Source organism: Apteryx mantelli, chromosome 4 (assembly GCF_036417845.1).
Source record: "Apteryx mantelli isolate bAptMan1 chromosome 4, bAptMan1.hap1, whole genome shotgun sequence".
Classification (NCBI taxonomy): Eukaryota; Metazoa; Chordata; class Aves; order Apterygiformes; family Apterygidae; genus Apteryx; species Apteryx mantelli.
Genome location: NC_089981.1, coordinates 29,275,772 through 29,295,654, shown reverse-complemented (window position 1 = coordinate 29,295,654; position 19,883 = coordinate 29,275,772). Strand labels below are relative to the sequence as shown.

General features: G+C 44.9%; 2 protein-coding genes across 2 annotated transcripts in view; one reads left to right on the top strand and one right to left on the bottom strand.

Moving 5' to 3' along the window:
• The first annotated feature begins 1,531 nt into the window (after nucleotides 1–1,531).
• Nucleotides 1,532–14,062, top strand: TMEM41B (transmembrane protein 41B). Its single transcript, XM_067296105.1, has 7 exons — nucleotides 1,532–1,686; nucleotides 3,142–3,259; nucleotides 4,418–4,546; nucleotides 6,678–6,771; nucleotides 7,641–7,745; nucleotides 10,164–10,302; nucleotides 11,173–14,062. Exons 1-7 carry the CDS (start codon nucleotides 1,605–1,607, stop codon nucleotides 11,340–11,342), a joined length of 837 nt encoding a protein of 278 aa, XP_067152206.1. The 5' UTR covers nucleotides 1,532–1,604; the 3' UTR covers nucleotides 11,343–14,062.
• LOC136991869 (octapeptide-repeat protein T2-like) overlaps nucleotides 13,809–19,883 on the bottom strand; it is a 19,437-nt gene continuing 13,362 nt past the window's right edge. Inside the window, exon 4 of the mRNA XM_067295345.1 lies at nucleotides 13,809–13,886. Within this exon, the coding sequence (XP_067151446.1) occupies nucleotides 13,809–13,886 (78 nt within the window). The remainder of the gene's footprint in view (nucleotides 13,887–19,883) is intronic.

The window sequence follows — 19,883 nt, the reverse complement described above, 5'->3', positions numbered from 1 at the left end:
CAAGTATCAAATAAAAATATTAAAAGAGTGAATTACACAATTTAATGAAATCATTTGAAATAATCAGATTCTAAGCATCTATGAAATTCCAAGTAAATTAAAGCTTTATATGAAATTTGATCATATTTCTCTTGGAATAGGATCACAACTTGCAGTTTGGATTATTTCCTCCCACCGAATTTGGCAGGGGTTGTACTTGCATATTTAATGGTATATTGCACTATTTAGATCTTAGAATAAATAGCTTCCTACCCAGGTATTTTTTGAACAACATAACAAAGCAAACTCAGCAAGAGTGCTGTTGTGTGCTAAACCAAATCTTTACTGCTTTACAAAGATCCGTGATCTCAGGAAATACTTATCTGTAAAACACTACGGCTGTAGAATTATTTATCTGTTGTTCCCTATACGAGCAAGTTCAAAGGATAAGCTTAGCTGGGGTATGAAGTTAGTTGCAGCCAGAGTACTGGGACAAACGAGGCTGAGGTCGGGTCTCGGGGCAGGCCCTGTCCTCTCGTCAGAGATTCCCCTCTCCAAAAGACCCTGAAAAAGGAGTGGAGATTTGCACGCAGGTTCAGCTGGAGAAGGGAGAGGGTGACGCACCAGCTCGCTCGGCCGACTGCCTGCCTAAAAGCTTGCGCAACGTGTGTTGCCAGTTTCACAGCCCTTTCTCTGGAAAACGCTGTGACACTTGCGGCTGGCGGGGAGAGCTGAAAGGTTAAGAGGTGTCTGGCTGCCAAAGGATCGCATGAGGAAAGAGGTGCTTCAGGGCCAGATGCAGCTTGAAGGCCAAGGAGTCCATAAACACTGGGACGTGACCCTCTTGTTTTTCACAGGAATTTCAGACTTCCCACTGACAGAAGAAGCACGAGGAAATCCCGTGGCGGCTCGGGTAGCTTTCCCCCCGCCCGGGGAGGGGGAAGGCAGCCCGGCCACGCCGCGCCCAACGGCCCGAACGGCCGGCCGAGGGGCTGCCGCGCGCTGGGGGCGCCCCGCCCCCGACGGCGTTTGCAGACCGAAATGCCGCTCCGCGGGCCCAGCCCGCCCTAACGGGCGGCGCCGCCGGAACCTATTTGCCCATATTTAGCGCGTGCCTGGTTACCGTATATACCCTTACGGATAGGCAGGCCGGAAGGACGTTGGCATAAATACGGTGTTGGGCATGCCGTCTTCCCTCGCGGTCACCGTGCCTTCTAACAGCCTCGTTTCAGCCTGCGCCTGTACTCAGAGTGGGTCTCGTCGTCCTGATTTAGTTAATACGGGTTTGGATGGGCGCTCTCGTGTTAACTTCAGAAACCAAACGGGTCTCGCACTGGGACATCACTTCCCTTTACCGTATTTACGCTCACTTAGGGCAGCCATTTTTGGGGGCGTAAAGCAAAGGGTAGAACACGTGCTACCGTATATCATGGCGCTTAAACGCAGCACCCTGATGCTGCTCTCACCCCGTCCCGGCGGCAACGGCGCGCATGCGCGGCCCGGCGGGGGCGGGAGCGGGAGCGGTGGGGTGAGGGGGAGCGGCCGGTGCCGCTTCCTCCCGCGGTTCTCGGTGCTGGCGAGGCCTGGGCTGGGCCTGATCTGGCGGCCCCGGGCAGCGCGGAGCCATGGCGCAGCGGAGGGCGGTGGAGCGCGGGCCCTGCCAGGCGGCGGCGGAGGGCGCCAGGCAGCAGCGGCAGCTTCTGGAAGGTGCCGGGCCGGGGGGCGGCGGCGGGGCCGGGGCGCGCGGGTCATCTCGTCCGGCCAACGGCCGCCCGCCCGCGCGGCCCGCCAACCGCCGCCCAACTGCCGCAGCGAACAGCGCGCGGGCGGGCGTCTCGGGGCCGCCGTGCGGGCGGGGTGCCGGCGGGCCGGGCCGGGCCGGGCCGGACGCCGCTGCGGGCGGCCGCCGCGGGGCCTGGCACGGCTCCCGCGAGGCCGCGCCGCGTGCGAGTGCGTGTCCGCGTAGTGCCCCCTGCCAGCGCCGCTGAAACGCTGAAGGCCGAAGTGGCAGAAAATGCCCTCTGCTGTATTTCCCTTTCTCATCCTCTGGGGCTTTTTGCTCTGCAGGAGATGGTGTTAAAATACCTGGTGGTGAAGTATTCGTGCTTGTAGCACGAAAATAGGCAGGATGGTTGCGCTAGCTTCAAAGCAAAAACCTGAAAGCGAGTAAAATTGAAAACTAGACCTACAAGCTCTGTTTTATCTGGGTGTTTCGTCATCCTTTCGCTGCCTTTCACAACAGTGAGATGGCAGTGCCACAGCTTGAATGCTCCACGTGAGCACTGTAGTGGTGCTGCCGGGGTCCCCAAATGAAAATACTGCTTTGGCATTTTTGTCTTGTTCAGGTGACTGATTCTCACTAAGAAGTTGTGCTACCCTAACTGTGTCTGAAGCGAGGGAGTGCCTTAATATATATGCAAATGCACACCCTAGTGTGGATGCAGAGAATATGTGTTAAGTTGTATCTGTGCTAATCAGGAAATTACATAGGTGGTTATATTGCTAAAATCTTCAGTATAGAAGAGACCTAGAATGTAATTGTGGTTATTTATGGTACTCTCGTAACTTCCTCTGTACAAGGTTTTGAAGATAGGAAGACTTAGTTTAGATACATATATATATATCATTATAAAACATGCATAGTTCCCAAGTCTGACAAAGTGGAATCCTTATATCCCAAGCTACTGTTGTGTGTATATGTGTTTTCTCCTGGTGAATGTCTCCTACCTAGTTGTGGCTAGTGTTCATTCTTAGGAAACAATCTCTTAATGAGCATGTTTCAAAGTTGCATTGTACATGCTCAAATCTTAACTTCAGGTGCTTTCGTTAACTTTTTAGAATCAACTGGACTGGCAGGTGACTTCTGACAAAAAGAAAAAATGCATAGAGTTTTGCTGTTCAGACTGTCTTCTCCCTTTACAATTGTAATTGAGGGCTAAACTATTTAGGGATCAAAGAAGTTGACTTCTATGGGATGCTTGCCTATGTAAGAAGTTCAGATTTGTTTGAAAGCTTTCAGGGAGAGTGAGCAGTATATTGTGTATGTTATTGAAACCATTGGTGGAAAGACTATGTCCACACAGAACTTGCCTTAATTCTTGAAAGCATAACTTTGAATTCTGTTGCAAGTTCTTTCTTAACTTTGGTTTTGTTTAATTTCAGGGAAAGCCCATGCAGAAGGTGGATCAGCTGGAACATCTCTTCTTATTTTAGTGTCCATCTTCTTATCAGCTGCTTTCCTTATGTTTTTGGTATATAAAAATTTTCCACAGCTTAGTGAGTAAGTATGTTGGGAAAAATTAACATATTTGCTTTTCTTTTAACATCAAATTGTAGAGGAACCTACATGGCATTAGTTGAATCTCTCTCTCTCTCTCTCTCTCTCTTTCTTTTTTTTCTTAAGGGAATTTCAGGATCCAATCTACAATGTCAGAATACAAAACTTTACATAGAAATACACACTAACTTGTAGGATCTATTTAAACACAGAAGTTTTGTTTTCACTAGTGTTCCTATTGCATAGCTGAGAGATGATGTTTTAAAAAGTTACCCCTTGTCATATTAGAAGTGGTAACTGGCAATGTTGGTTCTTAGCCTTCCTCAGTTGAGAGGCAAAAAATGCTAGGTTAGGGCTAGATTTATTTTAAAATTCCTCTTACTCAGGTGTAACTGCAGGCTGGCACCAAAAGGTGACATCCTTCTTCCTTCATGCCTAAGCTTCATGTTCTATTTTTTCCTCCCATTTGTTGCATCTAGTAGTGATGTGTCAGGAAGGTAGGTAGTCTGACAAGATGAAAGTTTGCTTGTCTGACAGTTTTGTTTTTTCTTTTAGTAGTTAATTTTCTGTCTGGTTAACTTGTTCAGCAAGTTCAGTTTGTGACAGTCCAATCACTAGGTCTAATACAGAGGTGGAGGGGACACACCACTGTGCAGCCTGGAGTTACACCAGAAAGAGGTGTGATGTGGATTTTCACTTTTAAAGCTTTGTTTATTTGCTAGGCAAAGCTCCGTCTGTGTTCCTGCACTTTAAATATTATGACCTTAAAATTGAGGCAGTCATACTTGGTTTTTGGCTGAAATATTGACCACTGCACAGTTGCCAAACTTAGGTTTGAGTAATTATTTTGTTTTGATCAGTTTCTTTCCGGCAAGAAAAGAAATCTTAGAAATAAAGCAGATTATTTAATGAATAGAAACAAGATGGTTTGCAAACTTCTAAAATAAATCAAGAATTTTATAATTTAAAAAAAGCGCAGGTATTGAAAGAGTTTATCTGAGAATGTTATCACAGCAACAATGTGGTTTGTTTGCTGAGACTATAGTTCAGTGATCAAGTATATCTTACTATCTATATATTCAGCAAGTAATTTTACTGTACTGTTTGCTTGCCTTTCCCTCATTCCTGATATTTTTGTTTGTTTCTTTCTTTCTTTTCCAGAGAAGAAAGAGAATGTATAAAGATTCCTAGAGACATGGATGATGCAAAGGCCTTGGGAAAAGTCCTGTCCAAGTATAAGGACACCTTTTATGTTCAAGTATTAGTGGCTTATTTTGCCACGTATGTTTTGTATCCTTTTTCTGATATGAAAATCTTTTTTTTTTTTTTTTTTTTTGATGTAGTCATATTTCTCTGAAAGAGCTAAAGGAAAAATACAAGGTTACTTTAAATTCTTGATCAAAGATGAGAGAGACTAACTGCCTAGATATGTTTATAAGATACATATATTCCCAGAACTCTGAACTTGAAGAAATATTTCTTCTGTGTCACAGTATACTTCTTGGACTGTAAGGATGGACCACACTAGAAGGAATTTGAATTAAATGCGTGTACAGTAATAAATACTATTGAAGGGTTTCCTTGCAGTTTCATATTGACTGTTTCTATCCTGGAAAATACTTTTAACTTTGATACTAGACTTTGTCTTATTTTAATGTTATGCTAAATTTTAAAGTTATAGCTTGAATTGCCAGTTAGAAATTATTGTTAATTCTAAAAGAATACTGAAACTACTGCTTCTCTAGTCCTGGGACATTCAAAAGTGCCCAATATGAGTCGTTTACAGAATTTTCTACAGCACTTATTAAGGAAAACATTTTAAGCCTTCTTCAAAAAACAAACATCTTATTTGTTTTTAGAGAGCGCTAAATTTCTGAGATACTTTCTGCCTGAGGAGACACAAAGGCTGCCTGTGTTCTATGTTAACTTTTTTTTTTGTCCTCAGAGTGCTGACTATATTAATTAGTCATTAGGCACACTCTTCACTGGAACACTCAACTAAAGGTTAGTAATTGGTTGAAGAGCTTTATAGGAGGTCTGCTTCATAGTTTAATGCAGGAGGCTTTCTGTAACCCATTGGGAAAAATTGGTGCCGAATGCGCTACACTCGATAATTAACTTGTGGCTCATTCTTTTTGAGAGTAGTTCACAAATAATAGATTATATATAAAGAAAACTAAAATGTTAATGCTTATATATATAAACAAAAATAGAACACAATTGACTGCTTAATATCCTACTACAACAGCTGATGCAACAACATTTAATGCCTTGGAGTTAGGAGCAGACTGTGATCAGTACACAAGCGTGTTATAATTATCTGAAAACCTTGACACTTGCTTAGAAAAAGCTGTACTGTTAGTAATGGACTTGATGTAAAAGACTGTTTGGCTTTTTGGTATTTCAGTTGGTTCAGCTCAGACGGAATAGTGTTTGTGAATTTCTTTGCTTTACAAGATTTCCATTCAGGAAATGAACTTGCTCTGTAGTTCCAGCTATGCTGAGCAAATCTTAAGCTCAGCAGTCTGTTCTCGTGTGCTGCAGGATCTCTGCCTCTTTGAAAAATGCACTTAGATACTACACAGAAGCCTACAATGAAACAGTAATGTCCTAATCTGTCTCTAGGTTTTACTTGGCCATACTTGGTACTGTAGTGTAGGTCTAAGAGTGAGCAGGAGTCTCTTATGATCAATAACCCAACAAAAACATTCTGACTGAAATTAGTGATCATGTAAGATAGTTATCTAGAGGTAGCACCATACCTGTTTATAAACTGAGTAAACTTAGTGCTGATTTATAGAGATGAGTTGTAACCTTATATACTTGTTTTTTAACTAATTTCTGGAAAGACTTTGAACTGAGTTCTGGGAAGGATTTTACTGAAATAGCAGTCTTTAAAATCAGTAATGTTAATAAGGAAGTAGTAGCTTCCTTGACATGTCAGTCTTCCATGAAATTCATGGTGATTATCAGCTCTGAAGGGAGTTCTCTGGATCTTTCAGAGAGAATGACTGAAATCAGTGTGTGTCTAGTCTGCAATGTAAAATCAGAACTACATATTCCCTGTAATGTTACTGTAAATCTCCAGTGTCAATTGTAGCACAGAGATAAAGGGAAAAATGTTGTATAGCTTCTATTATTTGGTGACTTATTTTTGTATCTGTCACTGGAATATTTACCCCTTGTTCTTCTTTCTTCTCTCTTTTGAATCACCATACTCGGATTTCACTCTTGTTTGAGGTACAGCGGTGTTTGGGCTTCCTGTGCTACTCTGCAAAGATATTTTGAAGTAAAGATCTTTTGAGTCTGTATGTACTTATTTGTGTTTTTTCCCAATTGTAATATATAGCAGGATTGTTTATAAAGTTGAGTAGCTTTTTTTAAAAAAATACATTTTTTCCCTTAACTAAGATATATCCAGCTTGCAAACATTTGCTATCCCTGGGTCTATATTTCTCAGTATCCTCTCAGGGTTTCTTTATCCCTTCCCACTGGCCTTATTTCTTGTTTGTCTGGTAAGTATGGAAAATAGTTTGAGAGGGCATATATTTTTATCCATTTGGAATACAACCAAGCATCCAAACAGCTTCTTGTCTGCAATAATCAGAGACCAAGTGAAATAGCCGAGCGTGCTTTAGTCTGAGGAATGAATGAAAGAGTTCTGATTCAGCTCTATTATGAGAATGGCGTTACCCACAAAATCCACCATAACATTGGGTGATGATCCAAACTACTAACATGTTTCTCCAGGATTTCTTAATAATGGAGGCAGATGGGTACTAATCAGCCAGAGAGTTGTCTTCACTGTAGGTTTGTCTAGCATCCACCAGAACCTGATTGTAATTTCAGAACATTACATAAGTACTACATTTTTATTATTACACTACAAGATGCCTCAGTTTTTAAATCACTTAAATAACCAAGAAGCTTAAATTAAGATATGGAATATGTTATTGACAAATTTCAGAAAATGTCCTGTAGAAAAGATGCAGTCATAGTGAGCCTTAGTACTAAAGAACTAGATAACTGAGTCAGTATGGAGGACCAAGGTGATGAATTTTCAAATTTGAATCTCTTTTGAGTGCCATTCTGCCCCTTATTTGCAAAGTTTTCACTGTTAAGGATCTCAAATTACAGAAACACTTAATTGATAAGTAGTAAACATGGTCTATTTTGAACATCAAGATTGATCTAAACACATGGGAATAAAGAAACAGTTTTGTATCAACAGCATTCTTAGAAAATGGGTACATACTGCTGAAGGAGAACCCTTCAGCCTAAATGAAGGGTTGCATAGAAGCAGGCTGCATCTGGCTAGTCTAGCTACAGGAATATAATACTAGTATTAATAAGAGCTTCTGCTCACTTGTTCATTCTTTTGCAGTGCTCAGGACTCGGAGCTTCGTTCTGCTATATGCTTTCATACCTAGTGGGACGGCCTGTTGTATACAGATATTTAACAGAAAAGGCAGTGAAATGGTCAGACCAGGTAGAGTTTCTATAGATACTCAAATTTATCATAGAAAATGCATAGTGGAATAAGATGTCATGCTCATAAATATAATTACAAAGTGAAGATTCTGTCTCCTTTCTGACACTGTATAATTACTTTCTCTGAGGGTTCTTAAACAGCGGGGAATATTTGAGTTTATAGTATTCTGTAGTGTGAATGAGAATAAATTGGACATAAAGCGAATTGGTCAAGCTGGGCAAGAGATGGAAAACAAGTATTACCTGTAAGCATCTTCAGATAAAGCAATTAAATAGGTAAAATTTTAAATTATTTTCTTTTGGGAAGCTCTTTTCACGTAGGAAAAGTTTGCAACCAATACATGTATTTTTTAATCCCTTCAGGTTTAGCTAATGGCAAGAGTAAACCTCTCCAGTTTCAATTAAAATAAACAGGTCTATGAGCATCAGAACTTCTGTTAGTACCAGAACTAATGAAAGCTGTTTTCTTTCCCTTTTGGAAAAAAAACATAGTTGATGTCTGATTGCAAGCTCTTAATTTGAAGATGGCATTTTGGTTGAGGCATTTATTAACTTGATGCAGGTTATATGGTGTTTAATAACAATAGCATATAAATTCATATTAAAAAGATATGTTTCCCCCCCGCCTTGGGTTACTTAGAGGGTCTCTCTTCTGTCTTACTACTGGCTTACATTAAATTTACAAGAACTTGATTATCTATAAATTTTTGAAATTGGCCATTTTTTTTATTGGGTATAGATAGGTAGTTCTGCACCAGCTGCTTGATCCCATAATTTTCATTTCCTTATTACAGCAAAGGACAGTATCTGATAACATTACTGTCAGCAAGTGTTATCACTGGATGAAATCCATTGGCAAAGACTTTGCTATACAAAATCAGAGTGTGCTTAGTATTTGACTTGTGTTTCCTAGTTTGACACTCTTAAACAGGTTCAAACAAATTCTTAGCCAAGTGTGAACCACAAGTTCACAGATTTTTAAATCATATGAATATTTTAAACATGTTCCTCACTGGCTGAGTAAGATGTGTCAGATCTCTGCTGGAATGGAATAGATTAAGTTGTTATAGTCAGTTGTTTAGCTATAGTGTTCAGCCTTTTTATATTGCTATTTCAACACTGTTAAGTAGGTGAGTATCTAATTACAGAGTACTGGTTTAGTAACTTCTGCAATGGAGCGTAAGAGTTGTCCTGCACATTGCCTTTATTAAGTAATAGAGTAGTATCTTGGATCTTGACCGAAATAAATATTAGTATCACAGTATAATATTGAAGTTATTCTCTAAGTGGCAGGTGTTTGCTATTTCCTTTAGTAGAACTGGATATGTGATAAATAATTATGTACATAGTATGTGCAGCTCAGATTGCACTGGGTAAAGTGGACTATATCACACTTGAACTATGTTACGTGCAAAACTAAGCAAAGTGGAAATCTTAGAACTTCATTAGGATAGAAAGTGTGATTAAAACTTACTAAAGTCTGGCAGGGCTATTGACTTAGTTTTAGTGTGGCAGTTATAGCTAAAGTTGGGAAAAACAGAGAGGGTTGGGACTAAGGTGAGTTGCTGGACTAGACTTCATCTGAAATTACAATCAGACCTGAGGTGGTTTGGACTGTCTGGGGCCACGTGACCAGGCTTAGGCTTAGTGAAGGACTGCCAGGATAGGTCAGAGATGATGGGATGCTTTGCTACCCTTAAAACTTGATTTGGGGTTACGGTTCTTGTTTGAAAGGGCTGATGTGCTAAAGCCGGGCTGGGGTGAGAAGAGGTTTTGATGTAGTACTAGTGTAGGGAGCTGGGCTACAGTTAAGAATAGAATTAAGAATGCAAATAAAGTTTGAGCTATTATGGTTGCTCCTGGGTAATATAAACACTAGCTGTTATAAAACGTGCAGGTGGTTAGGTAGACTGTGCTGGCTGTAGCTACCTGACTAACTTCAGAGCCATGAGTTTCTGAGCTGGGATACAGCTGTGTCTCAAGTGTGATTACAAGTTAGGACAGAAGAGGCTGAGGAACAACTTCATTGCTAGTTCCTGCAAAAGCTTCTGTAGTAGGGCAGCAAGCTGGCAGTGTTGATAGGGTTACAGTTTGGTGGAGGACAGGCAGAAGTGGATGAGTTAGGGTTAGACCTGCTGCTGTGCAAAATAACTGGTTTAAGTTAGCTGAGTCAAACACGTTGTCAGCATACTCTACCACAGAATAACTTATTTCCAGACTAACTTTAGTCCTATATAACAGATGATTCTCTGACTCTTGCTTGAGTCAGTCACTGCTTAACTGATTTTTTTTTTTTTAATGTTTACAACTTGTAAATTTCTACAAAAGATGCACAAAAAAACTAGTAGCTTCTAGTAGTGAAATTGTTCTGTATTTTCAAGGCAGGGGGTTTACTGATTTTTTTATTTTTTGGCAGGTTGAAAGACATAGAGAACACCTCATTAACTACATAATATTTCTGAGAATAACGCCTTTTCTTCCTAATTGGTTCATCAATATAACATCTCCTGTAATAAATGTACCATTGAAAGTATTTTTCATTGGCACTTTCCTAGGTAAGAATTCTGATCAATGAACTTAAATTTTGGGGCAGCCAGAAGGGATATTGTTGCTTTTCTCTTCATGCATTGTTCAGCAGAGATCACCATCTACTGGATAACTAAAAGATTACACAAATGCATTATTTCATACTTCTTGGTGTGTGGAACTTACAGCGTCAAAAGGTTTCAGTCTTCAGGACTATTATGATGTACTGGCTTGGGGGTAATGAGATGTGGCTAATTTACTTGTTTAAGGAAACATGCCTTCTATAAACACATTAGTAACTTCCTTTGTTTCAGTCCACAATTATTATACTTTCATGAAGTTTTGTATTAAGATGAGAAATTCTTGTTTTGAGCTCAGCTTAATTGTGTGAGGATGTATGTGCCTTTGTTCGAAGGACTGTTTCTCCTCTTTCCTCTCCATCTTATTTATCATACCTTTCTGGGAGTGAATTTGTAATTTAATTACTGTATCGCTAAATATTTTACTTGTGTATTTGACATAATTTTAAGATACTTTTTAACCTGGTTAGGAAACCATCTATATTTTTCTTTATGAACTTGAATAAGATTAGTTTGTGGAGAGATTTGAAATCTACACAGTCTAGATAGCAGAGATTTTTTTTCCTGGTGTCCTGTGTTTGAGTTTACATATAAAGCAGTATAAACGTAGCATAAAAACAGTTCTTATGATAAGGGGTTCTTGTTTTCAAATCTTATATTTACAGCCTTCTAAAAAAATTGTAGAAGGTACCAAAATCTGAAACTTTGATGTTAAAGTTAGGTGAATAATTTATGATTTTTTTTCCATGCTTGTTTTCCCTAGCAAGCTGTTTTGTGTTCTTCCTTCACTATCCTACCCTTCTAATGTCCCCCCTCCAGGTGTGGCACCACCATCTTTTGTAGCAATTAAGGCAGGAACAACACTGTACCAACTTACAACAGCAGGGGAAGCTGTTTCCTGGAACTCTGTCTTTGTCCTCATGATTTTAGCCATCCTCTCCATTCTACCAGCTGTCTTCCAGAAGAAACTGAAACAGAAGTTCGAATAAGAATCAAACTGGATCAGAATTTCCCATACTTCATCTCAGGATCAGCACTTCTGATATTTGTATGTTTGCTTTTCTATTAGATCTTCAGCAATTAAAGGAGAGGCTTGTAATGGATAAGAATGTCTTTAAATGAACACGTGGCCTAAAATTGAAGAAACTGTGTTCAGAAACATACTACGCATAGTTTTGTAACCAAACCATCAGTGTTTTACTTTGGGGGGAGGGGCAGGATAAGGGAAGGGAAGACACATTTTGCTCTAATTATGTGCAGAGCAAAAATGGTAATGTAGACATCAAATACAGATACTGCTTTCTAAAACTTACAAAAAAACCCCCCTCAGTTATTCAGTCCAGTTTTGTAACACTACATGTCTCTGTAGACTTGCATGTGATCTGGTCTGAGTACATTTCTCATCAAAAATATTTCTCTTGTTTTGCCTTTTGTAGTTCCAGAAAATAGCATAATATCATTGCTCACTGAGAAACAAAGATTTTTCTCTGAGCAGTACTTTAACTTCAGTGATACTCTCACCATCCTGATTGTTTACTACTTTCGATTTATTAGTGCTGTGTGGATTTAAATACTTGAACCTACATCTGCTTTACTAAGTAGATTAGCAAAGGCAAAGGAGTGTCAAATCATTCCTCCTCGTCCCCTGTAAATTTTTATTCTGGGAGAGGATATAGGAAGGGAGAGAGCAGGCTAAAACTTGATCCTGGCTGGCTGATGAATTTTTAAGTTCTAATCTTGCTTAAATTTTTTTATGTTGATTATTTTTCCAATATTTCACTTGTGTAGATTTTTTTTCCTGCCAATTTAAGACAGTTATTACTATAAAAAAACTTCAGTTCAACTGATTCAAACATGTATAACTTTAAGCAGCTTATTATTACAATTTTTCATACAATATGTAAAGTGTATAAAATCTTCCATTTGCAGCTCGATTGGCTAGAAGAAATACATGGAACACAGATTGGTGCAGTTCTTGTTAAAGAACTGATTCCACATACTGTTCAATGAATCATGTAACAAATCTAATATGTCAGTGTATATAAATTGAAAAAGATGATTCCCTTTTCTGATAAGTCAGTAACTGGTGATGGGCAGTTGATTATGAATTACTTTTAAGTAAAAAAAAATATATATATTATATATATTCACTAAATAGGGTATATGATACCCCCTCTTATATGGTTATAACTGTTGCAGTCTGTTGTATTGTCAGTGACATCCCATAAAATTAGATCCTGATCAGCAAAGAACTTGGGTGCATGTTGAAGTTTATCCTACTGAAACCAATGCTGCTTATATGCTTTAAGTTTCTGTGCCCCTGAAGTATCTTTCAGAAACGGGAGTTGACACATTAGCATATGTTCCAATTCAAGGGTTTACTTGTCTATATCATTATGTTAACTCATCATATGATGGATCATTTTAGATGTAAGAGAACAGTTCCATAAATGTGATAATGTGAAAGGTACTGATACCTTAAAGAGTTTTGTTCTTTTTGTAACATAATGTTGATTGATTTCTTCATTTTATCACAGTATTACATGTAAATATGTAGTAAATATTATTGATATGCTATTTTTGTCTTTTATTTAAATCTGGGCTGCACATTAAATGGTATTTTTATGTTGGTAGATAAAGGAACTCCTATAATTTACCTCTGTTAACAAGTTTATTGTAAGAACACTTAGTTTCAGGAATTGGTTTCTTTCTTAGAATTGACTCTAAACCTGTATTTTATTGACATTTAAAACTGAACAATGATCACTTCTATTGCTGTAATTCTAATCTCGGAGCTCATCTACCTGGGGAATTTACTCCGTAGTAAACTAGGGTATGCATTTAGCTGTTGAGAGCTACATATCCCCTGGATTATTGAGTGAGAAGTAGCTGTAGATTTATTTACAGCCTACTTTTCTGCAGAATAAATTGCACTCTTATTACTGTAGTCCAGTGGCTTTTCTCAAAAATTCTCGCTTGATTTTTCAGTCAATAATAGATGCTGTTGTAAAATTCCTTCTACACTGTATAAAACTGATGTTTTGGTGCAACCTTGGCATTAAAGAAGGAACTTAAGTTTTGATTTCACACAAATCATGCTATTGATTCAGATTTTCCTTTAGTTTTATTTCATGGTGTGGATGGGATCAGGCTATGTTGTGGAAAAAAAAGTTCTGTTTCAGCCATAGTTGGTCAGACTAGCTTCCCAGCTTCCCAACTAGCTTCCCAGTGGCTTTTAATGTCACAAACGAGGTTCTTTTCTTTTGCAAAATCTTATATTTTTTTTGTTTTGTTTTAATTTAACCAGTCTCTTCTGTTTTTTTATCTTTGGCTATCAACTGCCTTAGGCAGTTTCTTATCACATGAGAACTACTTATGAGGGCTCTGAAGAATAAGGAAGGTCTTGTGCAAAAGGCAAAAAGATGTAGGGTAGAGCCCTGCTGTGGAATATTGCACTAGTGCATCCTCTCCTTTATGGGAATCCGGCAAGTGATCCAAGAGAGAGCCATAACTTTCTGACAGGAAAACAGTGTCTACCATGGAGCAAACAGGGAGATCAGGAACATGTAGCTTTTTCTTAATTGCAAGGAACTTTGAGGTGTTTAGGTGACCTGTTTGTTTTAGAATTTTTTGTAAGTGATAACTGCACAGCATCATTACTAAATGTCTCTTACCATTTGATAATAAAGCTATTATATAAAACCTGAAATCTTGTATTTTTTTGAGTGAACTATCCTGAACTTTCCTCTAAGCTAAATTTTTTGATTAAGCTGTTCACAAGGGATGAGTTCTTCTAACATCGTAACTTAAACCAATAATCTGATGATTACATTTGTAGATGAGATTCATTCTATTTGTACTTCCGCTATTTCAGTACACCTAGGTAAGCATGGCTTCCTTCTCTGTCTGAAAAGTACTTCTTTAGCATGTATGACAGTAACCTTGAAAAGCTTTTATACTTGGCACAGGAAGCCAATTGCATCTAGTTTGTTTTATCTCCTCAAATTATAACTATTTGCATAGTTTGTTCTGTGTTTTTTTCATGAATTCCTGATGGAAGACTTGCATGCTAAAGTTAATACTACAGCTTCATTCAGATTCCATTAATGTTACATTAGTGATGGAATCCAGTTTATGGAATCCATTTTTTTGCATTCTATAAAATGCTATCAATATTTTGTGTTGAAAGCTTGCCAGAAAGTTATGATAAAGTTTTTTTTTTTTTTTTTTTAAGAAAAGGACACTTCTGCCTTTAAAATATCTCCGACAGTAAATTATGCTATTATGCTAAGTCTGATGTGGGTTTTGTTGGCATATATTTTAGAGATTTTTTTTTTTAATGTACTTTTCCTGGGAATATTTATCATGTGTAGTTTCTCTGATAGCAGATAATGTAGTTTTATTATAGGGAGTAAGTGAAATGCAATGTGCATGAAATACACTCTCTGCTATGCTTTGTATTAGAATTGAAGTATACTGCATGCATCATACCATATAATTATTTACTCTGGATTAAACTGAAGAACCAACAGAATGAACTCAACCAGGCAGCTGATCAAGGACAGAAACATCCAGCTGCTACTGCAGGAGCATTTCTTACAAAAAGCAGCCGCTTCATCCTTCATCTCTTACCTGATCCTACAAAAATCTTGTAAAGAGCCTGGGAACCAAAATTTAAGACTGCTGCATACCGAAAACTAGGGACTTGGGCGAGATGACAGTCTTAAGACCAGTGCAGTCTTCCTATCATCTTACTGGCTTTGCCATGTTCTGCACTGTAAAATGCTCTGTCTGTCGCTCTCTGCCGCTCTGTCTGTTGCGCTCGCTCTCTGCCGCTCTGCCTGTGCCGCTCGCTCGCTGTCTCTCCGTCTGTCGCGCTCGCTGTCTCTCCGTCTGTCGCGCTCGCTCTCTGTCGCGCTCGCTCTCTGTCTCTGTGTATGTCTCTCTCTCGCGCTCTCCCGCTATCTCGCCTTCCCTGTCGGTCACGCTCTTGCGCGCTCTTGCGCGCTCTCGCGCGCTCTCGCGCTCTTGCGCTCTCTCGCACGCTCTCGTGCTCTCTCTCTGTCTCTCTGTCTCTCTGTCTCTGTCTCTCTTGCGCTCTCGCGCTCTCTTGCACGCGCTCTCGCGCGCTCTTGCGCTCTCTTGTGCGCTCTCGCGCGCTCTTGCTCTCTTGCGCGCTCTCTCGCACTCTCTTGCGCGCTCTCTCGCACTCTCTTGCGCGCGCTCTCGCGCACTCTCGTGCTGTCTCTCTGTCTGTCTCTCCCGCGCTCTCTCGCGCTCTCTCTCGCGCTCTTGCACTCTCGCGCGCTCTCTCGTGCGCTCTCGCGCGCTCCCTTGCGCTCCCTTGCGCTCCCTTGCGCTCTCTCACTCTCTCGCTCTCTTGCGCTCTTTCTCTGTCTCTCTCTGTCTCTCTGTCTCTGTCTCTCGCGCTCTCTCGCACTCTTGCGCTCTCGCGCTCTCTTGCACTCTCTCTCTCTCGCGCTCTCACGCTCTCTCTCTGTCTCTCTCTCTGTCTCTCTGTCTCTTGCGCTCTCTCGCGCTCTTGCGCTCTCTTGCGCTCTTGCACTCTCTTGCGCGCGCTCTCGTGCTCTCTCGTGCTCTCGCTCTCTTGCGCTCTCTCTTGCTCTTGCGCTCTCTTGCGCGCTCTCTCTCGCTCTCTCTCGCTCTCTTGCGCGCTCTTGCGCTCTCTTGCACTCTCTTGCGAGCTCTCTCCCACTCTCTCGCGCTCTTGCGCGCTCTCTCCCGCTCTCTCGCGCTGTCTTGCACTCTCTTGCGTGATCTCTCGCGCACTCTCGCGTGCTCTCTCGCACTCTCTCACGCTCGCGCGCTCTCTCGCGTGCTCGCGCTCTCTCTCTCGCGCGCTCTCTCTCGCGCTCTCTCTCTCGCGCGCTCTCTCGCGCTCTCTCTCTCGCGCGCTCTCTCTCGCGCGCTCTCTCTCGCGCGCTCTCTCGCGCTCTCTCGCGCTCTCTCGCGCACTTTCTCCCGCGCTCTTGCGCTCTCTTGCGCGCTCTTGCGCTCTCTTGCATGCGCTCTCGCGCTCTCTCGCGCTCTCTCGCGCTCTCGCTCTCTTGCGCCCTCTCACGCTCTCGCGCGCTCTTGCGCTCTCTCTCGCGCGCTCTTGCGCTCTCTCGCGCTCTCTTGTGCGCTCTCGCGCGCTCTTGCTCTCTTGCGCGCTCTTGCGCTCTCTTGCACTCTCTCCCGCGCTCTCCCGCGCTTTCCCGCGCTCTCGCGCTGTCTTGCGCTCTCGCGCGCTCTCTCGCACTCTCTTGCGCGCTCTCGCGCGCTCTCGCGCTCTCGCGCGCTCTCGTGCTCTCTCTCTGTCTCTCTGTCTCTCTGTCTCTCTGTCTCTCTGTCTCTCTGTCTCTCCCGCGCTCTCCCGCGCGCTCTCGCGCGCTCTCTCGCGCGCTCTCTCCCGCACTCTCTCGCGCTCCCTTGCGCTCTCTCGCGCTCCCTTGCGCTCTCTCGCACTCTCTTGCGCGCTCTCTCTCGCACTCTTGCGCTCTCTCGCGCTCTCTCTCGCGCTCTCTCGCGCTCTCTCTCGCTCTCTCACTCTCTTGCGCTCTCTCACGCTCTCTCGCGCTCTCTTGTGCTCTCTCTCGCGCTCTTGCACTCTCGCTCGCTCTCTCGCGCGCTCTCGTGCTCTCTCGCGCGCTCCCTTGCGCTCCCTTGCGCTCCCTTGCGCTCTCTTGCGCTCTCTCACTCTCTCGCTCTCTCGCGCTCTTTCTCTGTCTCTCTCTGTCTCTCTGTCTCTGTCTCTCGCGCTCTCTCGCACTCTTGCGCTCTCGCGCTCTCTTGCACTCTCTCTCTCTCGCGCTCTCACGCTCTCTCTCTGTCTCTCTCTCTGTCTCTCTGTCTCTGTCTCTCGCGCTCTCTTGCGCTCTTGCACTCTCTTGCGCGCGCTCTCGCGCTCTCTCGTGCTCTCGCTCTCTTGCGCTCTCTCTTGCTCTCGCGCTCTTTTGCGCGCTCTCTTGCGCTCTCTCTCGCTCTCTTGCGCGCTCTTGCGCTCTCTTGCACTCTCTTGCGAGCTCTCTCCCACTCTCTCGCGCTCTTGCGCGCTCTCTCCCGCTCTCTCGCGCTGTCTTGCACTCTCTTGCGTGATCTCTCGCGCACTCTCGCGTGCTCTCTCTCGCGCTCTCTCACGCTCGCGCGCTCTCTCGCGTGCTCGCGCTCTCTCGCGCTCTCTCTCGCGCTCTCTCGCGCTCTCTCGCGCTCTCTCTCGCGCTCTCTCGCGCACTCTCGCGTGCTCTCTCTCGCGCTCTCTCACGCTCGCGCGCTCTCTCGCGTGCTCGCGCGCTCTCTCGCGCTCTCTCGCGCGCTCTCTCGCGCTCTCGCGCGCTCTCTCGCGCTCTCCCGCTCTCGCGCACTTTCTCCCGCGCTCTTGCGCGCTCTTGCGCGCTCTTGCGCTCTCTTGCATGCTCTCTTGCATGCTCTCTCGCGCTCTCTCGCGCTCTCTCGCGCTCTCGCTCTCTTGCGCTCTCCCACGCTCTCGCGCGCTCTTGCGCTCTCTCGCACTCTCTTGCGAGCTCTCTCCCGCTCTCTCCCGCTCTCTCCCGCTCTCTCCCGCTCTCTCCCGCTCTCTCGCGCTCTCCCACTCTCTCGCACTCTCACGCGCTCTCTCCCACTCTCTCGCGCGCTCTCGCGCTGTCTTGCACTCTCTTGCGTGATCTTTCGCGTGCTCTCGCGCTCTCTCTCGTGCTCTCTCGCGCTCTTGCGCTCTCTCGCGCTCTCTCGCGCTCATGCTCTCTCGCGCTCTTGTGTTCTCTCGCACGCTTTCGCTCTCTCGCGCTCTCTCTCGCGCTCTCTCTCGCGCTCTCTCGCGCTCTCTCGCGCACTTTCTCCCGCGCTCTTGCGCTCTCTTGCGCTCTCTTGCATGCTCTCTCTCGCTCTCTCGCGCTCTCTCGCGCTCTCGCTCTCTTGCGCTCTCTCACGCTCTCGTGCGCTCTTGCGCTCTCTCGCACTCTCTTGCGAGCTCTCTCCCGCTCTCTCGCGCTCTCTCGCGCTCTCTCGCGCTCTCTCGCGCTCTCCCACTCTCTCGCACTCTCACGCGCTCTCTCCCACTCTCTCGCGCGCTCTCGCGCTGTCTTGCACTCTCTTGCGTGATCTTTCGCGTGCTCTCGCGCTCTCTCTTGCGCTCTCTCGCGCTCTCTCGTGCTCATGCTCTCTCTCTCGCGCTCTTGTGTTCTCTCGCACGCTTTCGCACTCTCGCGCTCTCTCGCGCTCTCTCGCGCTCTCTCGCTCTCCCGCTCTCTTGCACTCTCTCGCGCTCTCTCGCGCTCTCTCGCGCTCTCCCACTCTCTCGCACTCTCACGCGCTCTCTCCCACTCTCTCGCGCGCTCTCGCGCTGTCTTGCACTCTCTTGCGTGATCTTTCGCGTGCTCTCGCGCTCTCTCTTGCGCTCTCTCGCGCTCTCTCGCGCTCATGCTCTCTCTCTCGCGCTCTTGTGTTCTCTCGCACGCTTTCGCACTCTCGCGCTCTCTCGCGCTCTCTCGCGCTCTCTCGCTCTCCCGCTCTCTTGCGCTCTCTCTTGCTCTCGCGCTCTTTTGCGCGCTCTCTTGCGCTCTCTCTCGCTCTCTTGCGCGCTCTTGCGCTCTCTTGCACTCTCTTGCGAGCTCTCTCCCACTCTCTCGCGCTCTTGCGCGCTCTCTCCCGCTCTCTCGCGCTGTCTTGCACTCTCTTGCGTGATCTCTCGCGCACTCTCGCGTGCTCTCTCTCGCGCTCTCTCACGCTCGCGCGCTCTCTCGCGTGCTCGCGCTCTCTCGCGCTCTCTCTCGCGCTCTCTCGCGCTCTCTCGCGCTCTCTCTCGCGCTCTCTCGCGCACTCTCGCGTGCTCTCTCTCGCGCTCTCTCACGCTCGCGCGCTCTCTCGCGTGCTCGCGCGCTCTCTCGCGCTCTCTCGCGCGCTCTCTCGCGCTCTCCTGCTCTCGCGCACTTTCTCCCGCGCTCTTGCGCTCTCTTGCGCGCTCTTGCGCTCTCTTGCATGCGCTCTCGCGCTCTCTCGCGCTCTCTCGCGCTCTCGCTCTCTTGCGCCCTCTCACGCTCTCGCGCGCTCTTGCGCTCTTGCGCTCTCTCTCGCGCGCTCTTGCGCTCTCTCGCGCTCTCTTGTGCGCTCTCGCGCGCTCTTGCTCTCTTGCGCGCTCTTGCGCTCTCTTGCACTCTCTCCCGCGCTCTCCCGCGCTCTCCCGCGCTCTCGCGCTGTCTTGCGCTCTCGCGCGCTCTCTCGCACTCTCTTGCGCGCTCTCTCGCGCTCTCGCGCTCTCGCGCGCTCTCGTGCTCTCTGTCTCTCTGTCTCTCTGTCTCTCTGTCTCTCTGTCTCTCTGTCTCTCTGTCTCTCCCGCGCTCTCCCGCGCTTTCCCGCGCGCTCTCGCGCGCTCTCTCGCGCGCTCTCTCCCGCACTCTCTCGCGCTCCCTTGCGCTCTCTCGCGCTCCCTTGCGCTCTCTCGCACTCTCTTGCGCGCTCTCTCTCGCACTCTCGCGCTCTCTCGCGCTCTCTCTCGCGCTCTCTCGCGCTCTCTTGCGCTCTCTCGCGCTCTC

Bases quoted from the DNA above. Each gene is read 5' to 3' on its own strand.
- TMEM41B (XM_067296105.1), top strand. From the start codon at position 1,605: ATGGCGCAGCGGAGGGCGGTGGAGCGCGGGCCCTGCCAGGCGGCGGCG. The intron at 3,260-4,417 runs GTAAGTATGTTG...TTTCTTTTCCAG, and splicing joins AATTTTCCACAGCTTAGTGA to AGAAGAAAGAGAATGTATAA. The intron at 4,547-6,677 runs GTATCCTTTTTC...AGATATATCCAG, and splicing joins TATTTTGCCACGTATGTTTT to CTTGCAAACATTTGCTATCC.